The sequence below is a fragment of the Falco cherrug genome, chromosome 1, assembly GCF_023634085.1.
Source record: "Falco cherrug isolate bFalChe1 chromosome 1, bFalChe1.pri, whole genome shotgun sequence".
NCBI classification, from domain to species: Eukaryota; Metazoa; Chordata; class Aves; order Falconiformes; family Falconidae; genus Falco; species Falco cherrug.
The window spans coordinates 12,956,011-12,978,544 of record NC_073697.1 but is presented as its reverse complement, the minus strand read 5'-3'; the positions used below and the strand labels follow the sequence as shown (position 1 = coordinate 12,978,544).

Genomic DNA, 22,534 nt, shown 5'->3' with positions numbered 1-22,534 from the left:
TTGTATCAGTCCAGAATAAGTGCCTTAGAAGAATTTGCCCCTGACTTCAAGGTGAGCCCTGAGCCGAGCAGCCAGGGGCAGAGCAGGCTCCAGCTCCCCATGGAGCTACTTCTTTTGCTGTCCTGGGCTGTGTCCAGGTGCTGAGAAAGGGATGACTTCTATTTAAAAAAAACAAACAAACAAAAAGAAAAACCAAAACAAAACAACCCAGCCATAAAAAGAGATATGCTGAGTAGAACAGTAAAGGAAAAAGGGAATGTGACAAAGAATGGGGTATCTATTGCTGCCATGAAAATATTTTCAGGCATGTGGGATGTGGAGGTGACAAGAGGAGCTTTTGGGTTTGTTTTTTCTCTTTCCTTCCCCTCATGTGAAGGTGCCCGGTGCAGCACATACACTCGCAGTGATGTGACACAGGAGCACAGCCTCTTGCTGCCCATAACAGTGGTATTCATCTCTCTGTGCCATTGTATTGTCACCTGTGAAGTGTTAGCTAATGAAGGATTTCTCTAAGGAAATCAACTTCTTAGGAATTTTCCTAGGAACACTGGTTCCCCTAGGAGAGCAAGAGCAAGTGTTTGATTTCCATAGAAATAGGGATCTCAAGTGCTATACATACAGAGCAGAGATTATGGTTTGTTTAATAGAGTGTCTTTCTTCTCCTGCAGACATGTTCACTGGCTTGAGAAACTGAAATGCTTGTTTCTTTTCCTGCTCTGTTGTTCCCTAGTAGATACTTGAATGCTACAGGCTGTCCATTTTGGTTTGTTCATGTGACTCGTTAAATCTGTTTACTGCCATCACTAAATGGCAAACAAAAAGCAACAGATTAATCATAAATGTGACCTACTGTAAATCCCCCACAATGACAAATCACATGTGAACTCGTTTTTCTGCAGACAGACACAAATGCATCACTTCATGAAGCAGAAATACAGAGAAATGAGAAATTACCAGAAAATACGGACCTTGGTTTGACATTAAGCCTTTTTTCATAGAAGCATAATAAAACTTGGAAATTCTGCATGATAGAGACAGGCAGTTTTTGGAGGTAGTTACACAAAAGCAAAAAACATGTCGAAGCTCTAGCTTTCACTTGTGTCTCGCCTCATAATTCAGTGAGGCTCCAGTCAGACACTGTCATCCACAGCGTTGAGTCAAGCAGAGTGAATAGGAAGCACATAGTTAACAGGTGATGTTCAGTTCTTGGCTGACTTAAAAGGTCACCTAGAAAATGACTCATGCTAAAAGGGTAGCAGCAGCAGAACTGTCTTGTAAAATACTCACAGTTAGTTTGAGCCTCAGCAATTTTGAATTATAAAAACTCAAGAGATCTTTCCCAAGCAGCTACTTCACAAACCCTGGCTGTCCTGATACACAAATTGTGAGGGCAGTATTTTACTCATTCACATGGGTTTGGACTTCCAAAACAGGAAATGGCAGTCATGATTCTTTCTGCTGTTGTCAGTCTCAACTCCTCATGGAAGGAAAAAAAAAAAAAAAAAAAGAAAACAAGAAAGGAATTAATTTCTGTCTCTGTTAAGTGAGTAGGAGAGTGTTATATCTTGATAACGACCCACAGACTCTGTAGGTTTCTTCCTCCAGCATCCTCAGTTAAACTCTGTGTAGTTTTTTATGGGAACCTCATTAGACTGCTGTTTAATAAGAGGCTGGCATTTCACCAAGCCTTACAGAAGCCAGCACCATATGACACCAGTGCTGGCTGACCTTAGTGTTTCTATCCAGGAGGTGCTCAACATGTAGAACTTTTTATCTGCAAAGCCAAGTATGCCCCAAGAGCTGCACATGAAAGATGCTGCTTTGTACTGTAGGCAGTACTGGGAAAACCCCTGCTAGCAGGCACACTCTGTATAAAGCCCTATACATCTTGAGATTTCTTTTTAAGGCTGGTGGAGCCTGAGTCTCCTAAGAAACTGGTACCAGAAGTCCACCGGCCAATACTGCAATGGATGAGCTCTGAAGTCATACAGATAGATGCATGTTTACTAGGATTTATGCCATTTCCCCGAATGCCCTCTCTCTTCTGCTGGCAGAGAGCCGGCACTGGGATAGCCTGTCGTTATGTATCCCACTCTGGAGAGCTAGGAGGAGGAGTCCAGTTAACTTGTGCTGCTTCTTCTCTGTCCTCTTTAGCCAGCTCCCACAACTGACTGCATTAATAAACTTCACTCTACAGAATGTATTAAATAAATAAGGACTGACACTTGATTAAAAAAAGGGTTGGCTTGCAGCTGGTTTTACGTTTGATGGTAGCAAGCACCACTGAAGTTATCTTTGAGGGCACTGACACAACATCAATTGTAACCAAGTTCATTGTTCCCAGAGTGACATCTCTTGTCATAGCCCTAGTTCCTTCTGCTTGTCCTCCATCTCTAGCTTCAAAACAATTTTCTTTTCTGCTCTGGCTTTGGAGAAGTTATAGGTGCTGCTGCTCCCAGTGTGTGCCTTTTACTAAACTTTCACTAACTTTACTAAACCTCTACACAGAGGCAAGACAATTCTTTCAACCTCATCTCTACAGAGTTCTTCATAAGCTCTTTTTTTGGTTGCTTCATTTCTGACGCCAATAAACGTGCTTTCTGACCCAGTTTTAGCTCATTCCCTTTCCCTGAACATTCACTCCGTGAACAACTATGATTTCAAAGAATGCTTCATTCCTCCTCATTCCTCCTTTCTCTTTTGATTAGCTTCCTGTGAAAATTATGTCATCACACACATTCTTCCCTTTGATTCCTTCCTCCCACTTATCCTCACATCATCATCTTTTGTCCTTCTTTCTTCCTCAACAATAAACAAATAGTACCGTACATGCACCCCCAAAAGCTCGAATCTTCTCATTAGATACTATGGTGCTGCTCAGTCTCTCACCAAAACCCTTCTTTGCTTCAGCTCTATGTCTGATCCAGGCAACTGATGCTTTTACTCAGGGTCCCTAGGGATGCATGTCTCTGCTTTTCCTTCGTTTTTTCTTAGCTTGCATTTTAGTACTGAGAAAAATTACATGGCTGCTAGGTTTCTTTGCATGCAGTTTGGAAAGGTGGGACTAGGAGTAGAAGGTGGAAGGAGAATAGATTCCCTTAATCTTGAAAAAAAAGCTTCTCAAAATTGTTGGCAAGCTGAAAGCTTTACAGTAGTTTTACAACAAATTATTATAATAATTGTGGGCTGAGCCTGAAATGAATTATTTTTTTCACCTTGTATGATTAAAATTGGAGCCTTAAAGAAAATTTAAATACATTTCAAACAAAAGTAATTTCCAGTTAAAACGTATGAAGTGCTATTTAAATAATAGTAAATGAAGTGCTCTGGGATTTTGAGGTTCTTTTTCTTTCTCTGTGCTCTGTGAGCTTTATGCAGCCACGTGCAGAGTCACAGAAGAGTGCGGGAGAGATCCCAGGAGGCCACCACCTCTGGAACAGCACGGGGGTACTGGCTGTGCACGTGTCATTCTTGGGAGTTTTTTCCAACACTCTCTTCAGTCTCCTGGGATGAAGTCTCTGCAAATTCCCATGATAATTTATTGCGATGCTTCATTACCCTGACTGTGGTGAAGCTTTTCCTGTTGTGTAACCTGGATCTCACTTGCTGCAGTTTAAATTCATCATTGTGTCTCCTGTCCCTAGGAGAGGTGAAGAACAGTTGTTTCCTTTCTCCTTACGGAAGCCTTTGTTTTGTATGAGGATTGTTATGACATCTCTCCTCTCGTCTTCCTCTCTCTTAACTAATAAATTACAGTTCTTTTGAGAAACTTTTCAATCCATCCAAATCAATGTAGTTTTGCAATGCATGTGGTTGCACACAACAGAAAAAAAACTTTTTTTTTTCCTAGCTCTGACTTAGATTGTCAAAGCCACGTCCTGAGCCTGCACTTGAAATATTTCTTTTACTGTCTCCTTGTATGGGTCATTACCTCTGACCACTCCTTCCTCTTAAAACTTGCATCAGTCAGAACTGCAGAGGGAGAGGGATTTTTGTTGCAGTTATCTTTTTGCATATTTGTGTTACCATGTGACAGTGAAATGTGGCAGTTACTCCCTGATTTTACTTTGTGATGATGCTTATTTTGCCTGAATTTGGATGACAAACTTATCATGACATCAAACAATTGACAGTTCATTGAAAGCCTTAAGCACATACATAATGCTATAGCTAATAACGAATAAAATAAACTTTCAAATCCAAATTGCAAAGCCTGCCACCTCACTTTTCTGCACAAATGTTTACATGTTCAAAAATAGATATTATGAGCACTCTAACTGTACAAGGTGGTTCAAAAATTTAAAAACACAAGTCTTTATCTGATTTTCAATAACATTCCATTTTTCTGTAGATTTCTGTCAAATAATCAAGTTCCTTCTGTTGTACACATCAAATCTGAAATTAATAGAGCCGTAATACACTGTGCTAATTTAGTATTGGGAAGTGCAAAGTGACGTGATCTGTCATGTATTTAAATTACTCAGCATTGGTAGAATTAATTTTAGAATGTTGTTGTTTGAAGCCAACTTTAGGAACACTAAAGTTCAGTTTTTGAAGTCTTAAAGGCATGAAAGTTTCAAGCTTTTGGTGACCAACAAATATTATGAAATGCTGTAATATGAACCACAGCTTGACTGAGGCTTGTAAAGTTTGAACTTGAAAACAAAAGGGGACTTTCTAGTCTGTGGTGAAATGGCTTGGTAGAAATTACATATTTTTCATACAAAACAGATTTTTGAAAATCTGTTTTTTTTCAACAGAATAGAATAAATATTTCAGATTTTGTAAATGTACTGATTGTTTTGGCACAAATATACTTCAGATGTTTGCCCTTAAGCATATTTGTTTATGAATCTGGGTATAGACTTAAAGAAAACCAATCACTATCAAGATCTTCATTGTTATTTCAAATAGCTGAAAAGCAAGACACTGACTTTCAGTACCTCCATGAATTAACACACCCAAGGAATTAATTCTGTTGGTTAGACTTCTGAATGTAAAATTACACATGCCTGATGACTGTATCTTTATGCTTTCACCTGTTCAGAATGCTTGCCTGATGATGTGCCGAGTATGTCCCTCCTGAGGTAAAAGGAAGGACAAATTGTGCAGGACAGAGAATGAAATTTGATGCATTGTGGTTTTATCCAGTAAGGCAAGTCTTGTTTGGAAGGAGGGTTGTGAGCTTTAGTAGCTTTCATAAAGTGCTGGTTTAAACTTCAAGTGTCACGGTACTTCGTTTGCATTAATCATATTGACATACAGGATCAGATGAGGTCTGACAAAGTCTGGTATTGCAGCCAACTGATATAATTAGACCAGGTTGAACTTCCAAGAACAGATTTGCCCTTTCCCATAGTTTTGTGAAGTCAGACCAAGTACAGGAATGCAATAATTTGCCACATACCTTTGTCTCACAAAGAACCCTTTTTTCCCAGAACTAGTGAGAAGGAGCATCATAGTGAAAAGAAAAAGATTCTGAGATGTCACACAGTTTTGGCTTTGAAATTCTAGTGTTATTTAGGACTCAAGCCAGCCAGTAAGCCAACCAGCGAGCATGTGGGCCAGTATCATGTTAATAAGAGCCAGGGTTGCAAATAAATATTGGTGAAAGTGCACCTCAGTATCTTCCATCAAGTTGAAAGGCTGTGTGTATCTTGTTCTGTGGAGAGACGGTGACACGATACAGAGGCCAGACCATTCAACTGAGTACGTACCACTTAAATATTTAAAATTGTTTTGGTGCATTAAGTGATTCTGGCTTTCTCAGAGATTGCATTTCCTTGTGGAGGCTGGTATATGGCCTGCTCCAGGCGAAGTCTTAGAACTGTAGAATCATTTAGGTTGGAAAAGACCTTTTAAGATCATAGAGTCCAACCCAACGCTGCCAAGTCCATCACTAAACCATGTCCTGAATTGCCACATCTTTTAAACACCTGCAGGGATGCTGACTCAGCCACCTCCCTGGGCAGCCTGTGCCAATGCTTGACCACCCTTTCAGCCAAAAAATTTTTCCTAACATCCAATCTAAACCTCCTCTGGCATAACTTGAGGCCATCTCCTCTCCTCCTGTTGCTTGTTATCTGGGAGAAGAGACTGACACCCACCCGCCTACAGCCTCCTGTCAGGCAGTCGCAGAGAGCGATAAGCCCCCCCAGGCTCCTTTTCTCCAGGCTAAACACCCCGGCTCCCTCAGCCGCCCCTCACAACACTTGTGCCCCAGCCCCTTCCCCAGCCCCGCTGCCCGTCTCTGGACACGCTCCAGCCCCTCAGTGTCCCTCCTGCAGCGAGGGGCCCAAACCTGAACACAGGATTCCAGGGGCGGCCTCACCAGTGCCCCGTGCAGGGGGACGGTCACTGCCCTGGTCCCGCTGGCCACACTGCTTCTGACACAAGCCAGGACGCTGTTGGCCTCCTTGGCCACCTGGGCACTGTGCTGGCTCATGTTCAGCCGGCTGTTGACCAGCACCCCCAGGGCCTTTTCTTCCAGGCAACTTTCCAGCCACTCTTCCCCAGCCTGTAACCTTGCATGGGGTTGTTAGACCCACGTGCAGGACCCTACACTGAGTCTTGCTGAACCTCATGCAGTTGGCCTTGGGCAGCTGTTCACCTGCAGGTAGCTGGTGGGTTTGTGTGGCTGTACTGTACCAGTGATGCACATGGGGCAGTGGCAGCACAAGGAAACACAGGCTTGGCACTGCTCAAATGTAAAAGTTCAAGGAGACTGAAACGTGACTTTCAGGCTCTGCCAAATGAAATGTGGGACATCTGTTGCAAGCCTTAGAAAGGAAACGTAGAGCTGGTCTTTATGATGCTTCAAAACAGGCAAATTAGTCTTAGTTTACACCTTTTGGAACAAGACTATGTGTATCAAGCTTCATATTTCAGAATAAAGTAGCCTCTCTCAATTTTACTGAAGTTATTAAGTTATATTAGGCAGTTGGACTACTGTCCTTTCCAACTGGAAGTTCTGTTCAATTAACTGATTAAAAAATATTTTTAGGAAGGCAAGTCAATTTGGAGTTTCCTACATGCCAGTGTAATTCCTGGGGCTGCGTGCATGGTAGAAAACTTTCCTCCTCTTCTTCAGGGGGGTTCAGACTGAACAAACTTCACTGCTTTGGGTTGAGCCACAACTTGTCTACCTGGCCTGCTCAACAGCGTTTCTTATATACCGAGTCCCACGTTCCAGCATCCTATAACATTTGTTCTCTACAACTACAGCATAACAGAACATGCTTACAAGAGAAAACGCAGTCTGTCAGTCAGGTACACGTACTCAAATATCTCTATATTAAATCTCAGTTTGTGTCAGGCAAAGCTAGACAAGAAGCCTTCAGTTCCTCCACCTGGACAGTAAGTGGTCCCCGGCAGCCACAGAACTCGGGTAGTGGCTTAGTGGTCACTTCAGACTGAGCACAGGGTTAGCAACAATCCCTTCAGGGCCGGAATTGTTTAGGCGCTTGCTCTGATGGGCAACTTCTAAAGAGCAGGGGAGTCAGGGAGAATGTTTTAAAAAGCATCGTCCTGTTTTTTCCATGTATATGAAAAACAGCAGGTGTTTAATTCACTTTATTTCCTTATGCCTGCAACCTAAAAAATACCAGAGCCCTGATGGCTTCACACTTAAATTATGTGTAATTAGGTTTGTCTGTAGAACCATCAAGAAATACTAATATGATTTTTACCTTTGCCAGCAAGCAGGTTTTGTTTACTGACAGCCTTTAATATTTAAAGAATAGGGGTTTGCTGATGCATTTTGTGTATTTTTCCTAGTTCTCTAATTACATACATGTCTTCTTTTCCAAACCCAGTTGAGAAACACTGCACATGTGCTTGAGATGCTGCAGAAATAATTTTAGTCTTTGTTGCAAGGGATATAGTTTTACAGTCCTTGCAGAGGTCGCAAACCACACAATTTGAAATACTCTTACTTTACTGAATTCAGAAGAAGCATCTGGTACTACGTGGTAAATTGTGCTGTGGTGGATTTGAATTGAAATATCCTGGTTTTCATTGCAGGCATCTTTTCCACAAGTCCTGTGTAGACCCCTGGCTGCTAGACCATCGTACCTGTCCGATGTGTAAAATGAATATTCTAAAAGCTCTAGGGATCCCGGTAAGCACATCGCAGAGCAGCTGGTCGGGGCAGAAGGGAAACACCAGCTACTCGGGTATATCCCTAGCCCTTTGCCTGTCTGTTCCCATCCTACTCTTCTTGCCGTGTTACTGATGTATTAACTGATTTATTAAGGGGAATACAAGCTGAAATGTCTAACTGCCTCTCTCCTGCACCCCACTTTTATTAGCAAGGAAGAGTGGGGGGGGGGTGTTGGTTGGGTGTTGGGATTTGTGTGTCTGTGGTTGCCTGCTTTGTAAAGCAGAGGATTGTTTACTAGTGTTTTGGTGGATTTATAGATTCTTTCATATAGCTGCTGTTTGGGTTTTAAATCAGGAATGGATTTATTTTTTTAATCAAGCTCTCAGTTCAGATCTCAAAGCAGAAGGTCTGCAAATAAAATTTTCCCTGCTATACTAGTCGAGGACAACTGACTGCTCATTCTGGGGAACCAAATCTTCTTTTCTGTCAGATTTCTCTTAAAGTCGATCTGTAGCTAGCTTTGTCCTCCCAATTCCAATTAGGGAGCATTTCTCCCAGTATCTAAGCATGTGGCAGACCACATGACATACAAGAAATTGTTGAGCCCTTTGTTATTTGGAAGGTTCAGATAGTTAGAAGCTGCCAAAGCAATTGATCTTTTTAGGCTGCATGTTTACATTCAGATAGTGCATGTCCTGTCTGCCACACAGCTTCCTAAGGGCAGCTATCACAGAGATCAGGGGCTTCACCAGGAAGAAGAGAGTCATTTTCTCACACTCAGCAAGGCTGGCCATGTGATAGTGAAGTTCCATACTGAAATGCCACCAGTTGATGCATTAACAGGTGCTGTAGATACCCTGCCGTTACACATGGTGACATGCCAGCTCATGTATGGAAGAGCTACTACATAAAGTAAAATACCTCATGAACATATTAGGGGAGCTGATGCAGCCATTCCCCAGAAGTTCATTTTCATGGAGACTAGGAAGCCAAGCAGGCTGCTGCAGGAGAGGTTCCACAGCAAGCAATGAAGTATGTTTTTACTGAAGTAGGCAGATATTGTAATCAACCTAATATAATCCAAGCTAAAAACATGCAATGGGGAAGATGTAGAGCATTGTAGTTAGGGTAACATGTCATTATAGTTGGGCTATTTTTCTGCTGAGCATGTATATTATCTTTAAAATATTAAAAGATTTTACAGCTGTTATATCGGTATTTGAGATGTCAGGAAAGGCCGGACTGAAGGCTGGCTTTGCCATTCAGCATCTCTGTGCCTAGGCTTAAATACAGAAATTTTCCCCCAGGTTCCACGTCTCAGTTCGCAGGCCTGCCAGTGAGCAGTTACCCGGGATTTTCACACCTCTTCTCTCTACCTGGTGTATTGTTCCATGGCTTTCTTCTGCACCATGCAGGACCACACGATTTCTGCTCTCACACTGGTCCATTCACATTTTTCCCCGAGCGTTTCATTAACATGCTCTTCGTCCAGCTTCAGTATCAGGGGATATAAACAAATCAGACCCCCACTTTCTGGAGGCTTGCAGTGACATATTAAGGTCTTTCCAGAAAGTGTAGTAATGTTAATATTTAAATCCAATATACTGCTCTCAGTGACTTCACTGACAGCTGCTGAAGGCGCAGAGTGTCCGCAGGCCGTCTGAGGTTGGGTACATCGAGGGGAAGGGAAAACATGCTCAGAGGCCAGGTGTAAAGGTTTTGGTTCACATGACTGGCTTTCACTACACAGGAACAGCTCTGTAGTAGCAGGTGTAGAACCTAAGTGCCAGGAATAATTAAAAGCACCACGCAGTTTCCTCAGCCATCATTTCTCTTCTCACAGCTCCCTGTCTTGTTCTCTCTGTACCGCACAGCAGAAGGGGGATCCATCCTGCTCCCCTCACTGAGAGCTCCCCACATGGAGCTTCTGTGGAAATAATTGTACGGATCACGTAATGAAACATACTGCTACAACCAGCACAAACAGCAGGGTCAAATTAAGATTTCAGAACGAACATTAGCACTAGTCTGTCTTAACTGTAAAAATCAAGTGCTTGGATGTTAACATTTCACTAGCAAAGTTTGTTTAGAGGATTTTATTTTATGAATTTCTGTAAAAATTTCCCTGGGTTGTTGTAAGACAGCAAACTGAAAACAGCCTGCTCCATCATTTGGAGAAAGCATACTGGCTGCCACTGGCATGGATCATCAGTTAGGTTCATGAAGGGAGAGCTGTGTGCTAGACTCAAGGTGACTTACAGCAGGAGCTGTTGTCCGTGGGACTGGGATCAGACGGTAGCCTTCATGTCAGGGGTTTCCTCTGGCTGACAGCGAAGGACGTGGGAGTCTAAGAGAATCTGGTAGCTTGAGGGTTAAAAATTCCTATCCTGCTATCAGTTGCTCCTCTTCCCCTGTTTTCCCTGCCTTCTCTCTAAAATATGCCTCAGTTCCTGCTTCTCCCTCTCCTACCTCCTGCCCTTTCCTGCTTTTCTCCTCTGTATAACCTCCTCTGCCCAACCTTGATCCTTTTGAACTCCTGCCCTGGTGCCACTGTGCTCACACTCCTTGCTCAGCTTGCAGGACCTGTTCTCCTGAGAGGAAATTCCTCGCCCTTCTTATCAGCTGGTATTAGCTGAGGGCAGCCCAGGGTGGGCATCGGTCCTGTGGGTGCCTTCTGGTGCCACCGTGAGCGTGCAGGCACCATGCAAAGCTTTTCTTTGGGGAGTATAGCTGTCGGTCCCGAGTAAGCCACCAGTCTCCATCAGCACACATGAACTGATATTTTCAGAGGCTCATAACTTAGCCAGATGTCAGTAGGCTGTTGTGGGAAAAGACATTTCCCTGGAAGAAGCTGTAAAGCTCTAGGGCTTCTCAGTGAGAGGTGGCAAACATTTCTGTAGAGCGGATAAAGCAAAATGCCATTCCCTAACCACATTCCTGAGTCTTGCCTAGTTGAAATTTCCACATACAGAAAAGCAGCCTTAGGCAGGCAGCATCTCTGATGGGAGAGTTGAGAACAAATTTGCCAAAGTCCTTTTGCAGGCTGTTACAATGGGAGGAATGAGGAAATCTTACCATAGGCAGGGCTAATGCGTTGGTTTTTTTCCTGCCAGCTGCATGTTTGTCCTATGGTTGTTATTAAAGAGCTGGCTTGCATGACTGTGGATATATTGTGCTTCATTTTCCAGGAAATGATTGGTGAAACCCAAATACCTAAATCTTTCAATTCGGTTCACCTCTAAACTCTCCATTGACTTTGTAACAGAGACTTCAAATATTGTCTGCTCTAAAAGCAGATTTCCCGGGCTGCCGTGAGGCACCAAACTGACCGTACTCATTTTCAGGGCAGCTGAGCACCTTGGCATCTGCTTTTCACGGTGACACTCTGCAGCTCCAGAAGATTACTAACTGTCAGCAGACAGTTGGTGTAACCTTTTCCACTGTCTCTTTGCTGGTGAATCCAGCTCAGACTTACCTCTTTCGGCTGTAAGATTTGAAATGAGTTAAGTGTCTTTCAGAGAGCTACGTTGCTGTTGGGATGATCATATCACATAAAATAGTTTCCCTCTGCTTCTCCCCCTTCTCTGCAAATATCTGCTGGATGTGCAGACAGCTGCATTTTTGGCAACAGATTGGATGACTTCAAGCTATTCACTAAGAGCCTTAGCCAAGCCCTCAGAAGTCAATACAAAGCATTCCCTTGACTTTAGTGGAATTGTGCCCTCAGAGCACTTACATGCAGGGAATGAGTGAAACCAGTATAATTAAACTTAGAAAATGTATCTGGGTCACTCTGACAGCAAAAACCATAATGTATCTTTTTTCGATCAGTATTTCATATCGTTAGCTGTATACTATGCTTAGTTTGGGGTATTTTTTCCAACTAAAATGATTCAGGAGTAAAGGGATTAATTATATCAGGCAATGCTATTTTTGCATTCTTAATGTTTGGTTTGGCTTTCAATTATAATCCCCCATTTTTAAAGGTTTAAAAGTTAGTGATAAAATCCCATTCTAGGAATAACTGGATTCAGAGCAAAGAGCAGACAATTGATCCCGTGAAAAATTTTTGAAATAGTTTTTCGTAGAGTAGAAAAGAAAACAGGCCTTTTTTTCCTTTAAGGTACGCTGCCATCAAAGCCAAATTTAAGTTAAAAATGAAATTCTGAAAGCATTTGTTACAGCAGCTATAAGCAAAGGAAAGACTGATAGATCTAAGGAATAATTTTGGATCCAAGTCCTACAGATAAGTGATCCAGGTCCTACAGAAAAGTGATTGGTATTTCACTTTGAAAAATACAGTTTCAATGGGTTTCATTAAAACCTGGTATAGCTGAATGTGCCTTTATCCCAGTTCTGAGGAGCTCTTGCTGCTTGTGGATTAGACTGGAGCCAGACAATGACAATTCTGATTTTTATCCCAAACTTCAGTTTGTGGATACAAGTCACCTGAGGACTGTTTAAAATGCCTGCCTTTTTCATTAGGAACATTTGTGAAAAAATATTTATGAGGTGGCAACAATCACACAGGGACTGTAGGAGAAAACAGAAAACATGTGAAGTTCCCGGTTCTGCAGAAAATGTAAGCATATGGTAACTCTCTATGCCTGAGCTGAAAGGGATTACTCTTGTGCTTAAAGCTAAGCCTCTCTTTTACTCTTTGCTGTATCATATTTTGCTTAGTTTCTGGGTGCCTGCTGTTGGACAGAGGCAGGTAGTGAGGTTTTCAAAAATGCCTTAGCAAGTGAGACAATTAAGCATAGCAAAAATCAGATCCACAGAACAGAGTACGTCTCTTCTGACTTTAGCCATCCAGACGCTGGATTTCCAGTCTAGCAGTTTAAGCCCCGTCTCCACTTAGTGCTGCGCAGTGGGAAGGCAGAGGGGGCAATTCATACCACTTACCTTAGGGTGGGATGAATCACAGAGCTAAATTGTCTCAAACCGTTCAAGTTAGAGGAAACCCTAAGTGACTGAACCAGATCAGCTATCTGACTCCTGGAGAATAAAGATAAATGGGAACAACTTAACTGTACATTTCCTAACTTAACAAGTTATCTGTGTAATGGTTAACCTTGCTATGTCCCTCTGTCACTTTGGAAGCTTTGCACCCTGACACACAGCATCCTCATTTCTGAATTAGCCTTGTTCTTGTTAACAGTATGTTAAAACTTCAAAACCCAGTTCTTGAAATAGTTATGCAAACAATTTTTCTCCATGCCTTGGGGAGAACTAGACCTGGTTCTATGGGCAAACGGCACAAGAATCGGTTTCCTCTTAGAGGAAAGAGAGATTTTTTTACTCATCTGTTTGTCACCAATGTTTATGGGGAGTTCTGTAGAAGTCACTGCTGTTTGAATGGGAGCATCAGGCTTATAACAGGCCCAGAGAAATCCGAGGGTAGAAACTAGTTTTGGACATAGTGCCCCTGAACAAACGATCCTCTTTGCTGCCCAGTGCCCACTTGGAAGTCTCTGCTCTTCATGAACAGGTGCTCAGTGCTAAGGCTACTGTGCCAAAGGTGGGCACCACAGCCCTCTCTCATCACTTCCCTTGACTGGAAGAGCTTGGCTCATTCTGGAGGTGTTGGCGCATTCGCCAATTAACTGCAAGAGAGAAATGTCTAAATTCTCTAGAATTGGGTGCCATCATTGGTCTCTCTGAATCACAAACAAGAAATACTATGGACTGAATGATACTCTTAGAATTCCCATTACTGCTTGTTTGTTTCTTATAATTTTATTTTGTCGCAAATATAGCATTAGCAAAGGAAAAGATCTTCTGATATTAAAAAACTTGTCTTAGAAACAGCTTTAGCTTCTATTTCTGCACCCCACACATAGATGCGCCCACAGGCAGTTCCCTTGAATTCTTATTCCTGTAAGCCCTGATATCGGCTTTATAAAATGTATATTTAGGGAACAGATAATCATTCCCCTTCAGCTACTGTCTCTGTTTACATTTGTAATCTGACTCAGCGATCTGCCTGTATTGAACAGATCACGGCAATAAGTGAGTGAGTTTTTTAATGTGCAGTCTCCCAAAGCCTTTAAAAAGTATAAATAAGGACATTTAGAGATTGCAGGTGACACAGTTTAATACTGAATATTTCCAATGCATACTTTGGGTCTCTCTTCCAACAGATTGTATTAAGTACATGAAAATAAACTGCATGTTTATTCATTATATGTTGCCATTTTCAGTACCAAAAGAAAGTGAAAATCCCTGAAGAACTGGGAACAGGTAAATTAAATCTTTTTATCAAGTAAAAACTCAATTTTCTTCTATTTTTTTTTTTTTTCCATTAGCCAAATGCGGATTGCATGGATGATATACCTCCAGACTTGGAAGCATCCATAGGAGGACCGCCAACTAACCAGATAACAGGAGCTAGTGATATAACAGTGAATGAGAGCTCTGTAGCCCTGGATCCCCCGGTGCGGACTGTGGGAGTACTACAAGTCATCCAAGACGTAGACTCCTTTCCCCAGGCTGGGGAGGGTAATTTCACAACAAGCAGTAAGTTCCTCTTTCTGGCAGAATTTGCGCTGAAATAAATGTTTAGAATCCTGAATCACAAACTGATCTCTAGTGTGGGGAAAATGGGCTTTGTCACTGGAGCAATGGCCTTACTTTTAAGCCCAGCAGAAATCTACAGAGTAAGTACATTTAAATATTGTGCTGTTCTGCTGTACTGCAAATACTTCCAGAATGTATGCAAATCAATGTGTTCAATAGCAAACTCTAATGCAGGAGTCTCCTGCATGGACAGAAGAAGCTATTTCAGTCAACACAAAACAATATAAATTTACGGTCATCTTCAGATATTGTTTATAGTAAGTGATCCCATTCACCATGATAACCCACCATGGATCCAGCTGGCTTCTTTGTGAATGTGGCCTGTGGCCTGCCTTTCCTTACTGGGCTACGTGATAGGTGGAAGTTATTCTTACCTGCATATCATAAAATAAATAGCGAATGCAGCAATCACTTTTACTGCCTTCAGTCAAGAAAAAAAAAAACAAGTGGTGAATTCTGATTTTGCCTTTCCTTTATCTGCTTAAATCAACTGAAGCTTTTCTGGTTATTGATTCATACTTCAATTTCTCATTTCAGAGGGATTGATGGTCAGAGTTTCTGTACTTGAAAACCTGAGTGTAGTGAAATAATGCTGCCAATTTGTACAAAAAAAAAGGAGAACTTTGTATGTTTTCAATGTGTTTAGCTTTCACTTGTTTGAGGGGCACCATTTGAACCAGGAACTCTCAATATGTTTGCATGTCTCTCTGTTCCTAAAATTGATGTTCTTTGTTAAAAATCTACTTCTGACAGTTTAAAAAGAATGTTGTCAGCTGTTTTGAGTGAGGATTGTACTAGTCTAAAATTCTAATTCTTAGGTAAAATAGCAGATAGTAGAAAATACATATCTGTTTGATACCAGTTGGTGTATTAGTATTGACAAGACTATTGTAGAAAATCATCAGGTATACTTGAACAGAGGTAGAAGAATGTGATAAAATACAGGTTTGTGTATGGAGTCAGCATAGGTCCTGGAAAAAATTACATATTTTCAAACATTTGTAGGTACTCCTAGGGGCCTGGGCGTGAAAAAGAAGGCAAGTAATAATACACTGTGTAAAAGGTAGGAGAGATAAGGGGACTAGGCTGAAATTATTTTACATTAGTCACCTTACTCTGTGGAGAGCCTTGATAATCATATCTTCCCTCATATTGCAGCCAGTGTCACAGCAGTGAAAATAATTTCTGGAAACGCTGGACTTGTGACCTTAGCTACAGGTGACCCAGAAGTGGCTCCTTAAGTTCTCCCTTTGTGGATTAGGTACTGGTTTCAGGTTTGACCATTTTACGGTCTAAGTCCTGGACCCAGCAAGGGGTGAGCAACAAGGTTATAGGCTCAGGTGTCATCCACGGCCAGCCTGTCAGCTGCTGGCATCCAACCTTCTCAAGCCTCCTTGAGCACTGGCAAGAGCTGTTCAAAATGAGATGTTATTTTTTTCCTTCCAGTAATTGTTTTTAAATGCGTTTGGGGTTGATTTAAACCATAAAGGAAAGATTTTTACTTCATGGTATCACCATGTAACTGAAGACACTGGTCTCAGCCGTACCCTCTTAACACTCCTGAAGTGAGTAGCTCCTCCAGCAGTTTATTATCCTTGTCCCACTGTTCTTCACAAGGTCCACTGTTGAAATTGGGAAGGAGGGCCATGGTTTGTCCTTTACACCCACAACTGCATGGCGTGTGCTGAGGAAAGCCAGCAGCCTGGTGCAAAGCCCAGCACTAGGGGTAGTCCATGCTTTTCATCCCAGGATCTTGGCATGCTGAGAAGCAGCTCTTCTGGTCTCTCATCAGGGATAACAATGGTCTTGAGGCAGCCAGCGAGCACAAGAGATAAGTAACTCCTCAGCTACTCTCTTCCCCTCCAGTTTTGTTTCCAGAGTCTGCGGAAGGATCAGTGTCAGTCCAAACACATTCGTTCTTCATTTCCCAAGTTGCCAGCAAAGTAACTGGGTGAAAAACTTGCTCTGAGCCAGCACAATACTGCAGAGCCCACAGAGATGCTTTATTTTGCTTCGGTGCCTTCTGTTATTCCCCTTACTTTAGATAACATTGGGCAGTAGACACAAACACTGGGCAGCCATGAGGGCTAACAGCAGAGCCCAGGGACAAGGAACTCGCTCCAGGACCAGAGCAGAGGGCTGTCCAGGCACGGGCAATGAGGCAGCAAACCACGGAGCTTCAGATCTCCATCACCTGACGAGGCTGGCCATGTGGTCTGAGGAAGGACTGTGAGAAGGGTTTTCCCTGGCTATTTGAGAGAGGCAAGAAGAGAGCAGGGAGGGGAAACTGGCAGATGGCCTGAGCTTTGCGAAGGTTGTGAGCCTCACACCATCGCAGGGGTGGCTGGGGACCCGCTACTAAAAATAGACCTTTCCAGTTGTTTTGGGAGGAAAGAGGAGTCCTGAGGAAAGCTCAAAGGACCTTGGGAGCTTCCAAACCCTGGCATGTGCCTGTCACAGTCAGTGACTCGGGGAACTCTGGTTTAATGCTTGGTTAGCTGTTGTCACCCAGCCGTCATTGACAGGTAGACGTGAATCTTCTGAAAGATACTTGAATATTAGTTAGTGGTGGGTGTGCAAGTTTACATGCTTTCATCACCACATCCAAAGTGGTGCAATTTCCAGCAGTTCTCAGAAACAGAGGTGCTTGGTCCCTTTTTGCAGCAAAGAAGAGGTCTTTGGTTGGGAGTTACGGGCTGAGTTCCAGCAGTTATGGGAATTCGTCTCTCCAGCTGCCTTATGTGGATTTGGGGTGTTCAGGCATTCTGAAAGCTAGAACTTAGCATCTTAGGCAGCCTGAACTCAAGCCAGTGAAAAGGGAACATCCAGGACTGCTGTATAGTTGTGGTATGAAACCAAATGCTAACTAAATCAAAAGGCAACTGTAGGCTAAACAACTGGGTCATAGCTGTCATATAGATGCGGCTTTATAGGCATTGTGTCTGTTTATTGTATTCAGGCGATGTATTTCTCATTTTCAGGATCCTCACAGTTACACAACTGCAGAGCTTGCTGAACGTGCCCTTTCTGTGAACTAGCCTGCCTGGGAGTTTGTAAGCAATGACGCTGATTGCTCCTAGGAATCTTTGCTGAAGTTGCTAGGTTCTGGCCTCTTTATATAGCATTAGTGATGGGAGCATACTCCAAGGCTGAATATGTGCTAGAAGTTTTTCTTTTTCTTGTTATTGAATCTTGCAGACCGCCTCCAGTGCGATCTTGTACCTGGCACCGCAAGTCCTTGCATCCCTCCTTATTCCTGGCAAAGTTCAGTGGTGCAGGAGGTAAAGGGCTTGCCACCTTCCTTCCCCCCCACTTCTGCAGTACTTTTTGCTTAATTGTCATTGCATCCTTTTTGTTCGTTGATTAATCATTCTGGTATTGTTGTCTTGTTTTGGGTTTAATTTCCCTTTCTGTGTTTCCAGTCAGTATTCAGAGCCAGAAGAGCTCCCACAGTGTGTCTGGAGGGAGGATATTTCCAGAGTGCTGTTCACATCGGGCGAAATTCTGTCTCCATTGAAATCTGGTGGCAAAGCTCCCACCTACTTCAGTGGGGCCAGATTTTCATTTCTGGAACTCAGCCAGTGCTTTTATTTCTGTGTGTGTGCTCAGCAGACATTTCCTCTTCTCTCCCTCCCTTTTTCTCCCCGTGCTTCTGAATAGATAATGCCTTCCATGGGACCCTGGGCGACATAGTGTGCTATGAACATCTGGATGGGACCTCATCTGGGGGCCCATCCCTGTGGTTCCTTGCTAAACCGAGCATCTCCTGCGTAGAAGTACTGAGCACTTAAAAATGGACCAGCAGTTTCTCCCAGCTGGCTTCTACCAAGCTCCAAGCTTTCATCAAGTCCCTTAGGTGTATCTACAGCCCAAAGTCTGTTCAGTAGTCTTAGTGACCATTTCCTTTCTGTGTTGGGATTTTGTGCAGGATCCTGGGATAGTATCTTGTGACATGATATTTCTGTAATCAGTTGCTGAAAATGGACGGATGGAAAAATTGAAAAACTTGGAGTTGGAAAAAAAAAGGGGGGGGGGGGGAGGGTGAAAAAATTGTGTGAAATACGTAAGAGTTCATCTCAGCTGAGTTTCCTGCTTTGACTCTATTACTTTTTAGATCTCCAGAGGGTATGAAAGAAGATAAGCTGAGGATCTTTTCCCACAATAATGCATCATAGCAATTTGCGTCGCCTAATTTTTGGCAGTGAGTTATGCAAAATGCTAACATCCTTAGAAATTTCAGAGCAGGTGGAATTTCCTGCTGTACAGATGATGTGAGTGTGAGCTGGACTTGGCTAAGGTCTGAAACTGAAGAGGCTTTGGAGGAGTCGAAGGTGGATTTGGGATTTGAGGAGGACATTGCAATATTCTTTGGGTCAGGCTCAGCTGAGATTGAATGCCATGGTTAAAAATGGTTCACTGGGAAATCACTAGATATTTTAAAGGTTGTATGGTGTGACACTTGCAGAGGAAAAAGTAATTATTAATTTTTTTTCATCTTTTCTAGCATCCGTGATCATTCATCTCCCTCAACCCATGGGGCTTTTGCTAATTTCTGCAGTAGATAATATACACTGCCTGAGTCTTTGCTTTCTGTTGGTAAATACCTCTAGTTTTTCAATTTAGACAATCTTTTATATATTCTCTTCAGGGGGATGTCTCGTCACACTGCATAAGGCCTCAGAAATCCCAGTAGCACTGTCTCTGTAGTTGGAGGAAGGTCCATAAGGAATCCTACTGCGAACACGGGAGGAGTTTTAGTATGAAAAAATGTAAACGCTTCCCCAAGGTGTCATTTCATCTGCAAAGTCCACTGAGTCTGGCGGGCTGTACAGCAATGTGGGCAGTCTAGAGAATACTGGCAGTTCCTTTTCTGCCTCTCATTTTGTTCTTTCCATAAAACCCTGCCAACATATAGCTCATCATGACAGTTAGGGCACTTTCAAGTCTCTTTGATAGTTCTTCATTAAATCTATTAATATAACTTCTCAAGTAATTATTTTCATCTGTGTATGTCTAAAACTTCTTTGTGAAGAATAATCCACCTTTGGAAGTGGATGGAAGCGCATAATAAGGATCTGATCCACTGTCGTCTTGCAATGGCTTGACTGTTCCTCCTTGCTATTAATAGGGCTTTTTTAGGCAGAAGGTAAATGGGGAGGAAAAGGTGGAAAAATTCCCTAGACAGTAGTTAATATGGAAAGTTATTAACACTTGCATTAGCACCTAACACTGGTCCTGGAGTTAGAATACTGATGGGACCTAGTTAAAGACTGAGCAGATTGGGTCCCACGTGCCTGGAGTATGATATAAGTCCTGGTAGCTCTATTAAAAGCCTGTGCGGATGTTGCACTAAATAGTTACCATGGACTGAAAATTCCAGTGAGCTGAGGTCCTAAATTCATTTTGAGACTACAGCAGTACCAACGTAACTTCGTTTGAAAGGCCAGCAGTGGTTTGAAAGAGTAACCGAGTGAAACCTAAGTGGCACTGAGAACATGCTCTGGATTATTCCGTACACCTACAAGGCTCCTTGCCAGGCTCTGTGAATGGACAGTGAAGTTTCCCCATTATAAAACTGCTCTTCCTTTCTGTATGTTAAGATGTGAAATACAAAGACTTTCTGTACAGCAAATTTGAAAAAGGGATGTACAAAAAGGTTGTGAAACAAGGAACAAATTTGAAGTTAATTTTTTTTTGTTTTGTTTCACATCTGCTGGGTATATTGACATTGTGTACAGAGCAGGGATGAAACCGTCAGTTCTCGAATCTCGCTTTGTCCCCGCAGACACACAGAGCTGTGTCTGTGGCCCAGTCGGCGGGCACGGTGGTTACACACAGTAGTCTGGTCTAACCTAAGGTGCCAAAAAGGCTGTGGATCTTAAGAAACTTGCTCAATAATTGACTCTAGGGGGAGACTGAGATGAGAAGAAAATGTTCTCCTTTAGTAGTGGAAGCTCCATTTGTAAGTCTGCCTTTATGTATAAATGCTGTGGCAGTTACCAACTTGTGTGTCTCTGTCCCAAATTACTTGTTCCGGACTTGGTATCTCCCTTCTGATGTGCAGCCAGTATGTGAGCCCAATCCAGAACCTAACCAATTTCTTCCTGTGGTTTCTTTTGGGGTTTTTTGTTCTTGTTTTTTTGTTTGGGTTTTCTTTTTTTCATTTGGGTCACTTCCCTGATCCAGAAGTACTTGTGCCTGTACAACAGGAGGAAAGAAATGTAGAGCGCAGGAGAAGAACATGTAAGGCAGCTTTCACGACACTACTACCAAAAGCAAGCACACTATCTCAAGCACAACTAGACCTACACAGCTGTCTGTTTTGCCCAGAAATCAGGATAAATTAATAGGCAAAGTAAGCATGAAGTTTCAAATCTCATTGGAATGCCCATATCTGAGTATACAGGCATTTTATTAATGGTCAGTGGATATGAGCGACATCAGGGATTTTTCATCTATGACAATGAAACTCAATAAGGAGAAATGTCATTGTAAAAACTGTGTATTGGGTTCACATGGCAAGGCTTTGGTAGCAGGGGGGCTACAGAGTTGGCTTCTGTGAGAAGCTGCTGGAAGCTTCCCCCGTGTCTGATGGAGCCGATGCCAGGCAGCTCCAAGATGGAGCCACCACTGGCCAAGGCTGAGCCCGTCAGCGATGGTGGCAGCACCTCTGGGATAATGTATTTAAGAAGGGGGAAAAAAAATGTGCAATTGCAGCTGGAGAGAGGAGTAAGGCTCTGTGAGAGCAGCAGCTGCAGCCCCCAGGCCGGGGCAGGAGGAGGCCAGGGGAGCTCCAGGCCCGGAGCAGATCCTCCCGCAGCCCCCGGTGCAGCCCCTGGCGGGGCAGGCTGTGCCCCTCAGCCCGCGGGGGGTGGCGGGGGCAGATCCCCCCCGGCAGCCTGTGAGCGGCTGCAGCCCCGGGGAAGGGGCAGTCGGAGAGGCTGGTGGGGGGCTGCCTGCCGGGGGTCCCGGCTGGGGCAGGGCAGGGTGTGAGGGGTCCCCTGTGGGGGAAGGGGCGGCAGGGACAGCGTGTGGGGGGCTGAGGTGACCCCTGTTCCCCTGCGCTGCTGGGGGGGTGGGGGGCGTGGGGAGAGAGACAATCGGGCGGGAAGGTAAACCCAGGAAGAAGGGAGCTGTGGGGGGAAGGTGGTTTTGAGGTTTGGGTCTATTTCTCGTTACCCTACTCTGATCTGATTGGTAATAAATTAAACTAATTTCCCCAAGTCAGGTCCTTTTTGCCCATGGCGGTAACGGAGGGCGCTCCCTGTCCCTGTCTCAACCAGGCGCCTTTTGCTGCATTTTCTCTCCCCCTGCGTGGCTGAGGAGGGCAGTGACAGGGCGGCTCCGGTGGGCACCGGGTGTCCGGCCAGGGTCAGCCCCCAACACTGATGGCACACAGGTCTATCCTTAGATACATCATTCCCAGTTACTCTGATTGTGCCTTGTTGCATTGCAAGATCGGACTGGGGTCAGTGAAAACATAGCTTATATCTTTATTTATACTTTGCTGTCTTAAGCAGACAGCTAGATAAAACATTAAATGAGAAAGCTTTTAAAGCAAAATGGACAATGTAGTGTAAAATACAAATCTGAACTGCAGAGAGACTGGATGACTTAATACTAGTTGATCTCTTTCGTTTATACTTGAGAGTGAAAGCTTTGCCTTGCAAGAGATGTTTAGCATCTTGCATGCAATCTGCTTGATTATTTAGGACTCATTCTCACATCTCTGATGTCTGTGTAGTTTTTATTCTCATGAGTTTTTACACAACTGGCATCATCGAGAAGTGCTGTTTAAGGTACGGTGGGCTATTGCGATTCTGAATCTTTTCCTGACCAATTCAGGAACAAAGA

At 43.3% G+C, this 22,534-nt stretch overlaps 1 protein-coding gene across 1 annotated transcript in view; it reads left to right on the top strand.

The window, feature by feature from the left end:
• RNF150 (ring finger protein 150) overlaps nt 1-22,534 on the top strand; it is a 127,907-nt gene that overhangs the window by 78,908 nt on the left and 26,465 nt on the right. Inside the window, exons 5-6 of the mRNA XM_055709421.1 lie at nt 8,023-8,119; nt 14,410-14,620. Of these exons, the coding sequence (XP_055565396.1) occupies nt 8,023-8,119; nt 14,410-14,620 (308 nt within the window). The remainder of the gene's footprint in view (nt 1-8,022; nt 8,120-14,409; nt 14,621-22,534) is intronic.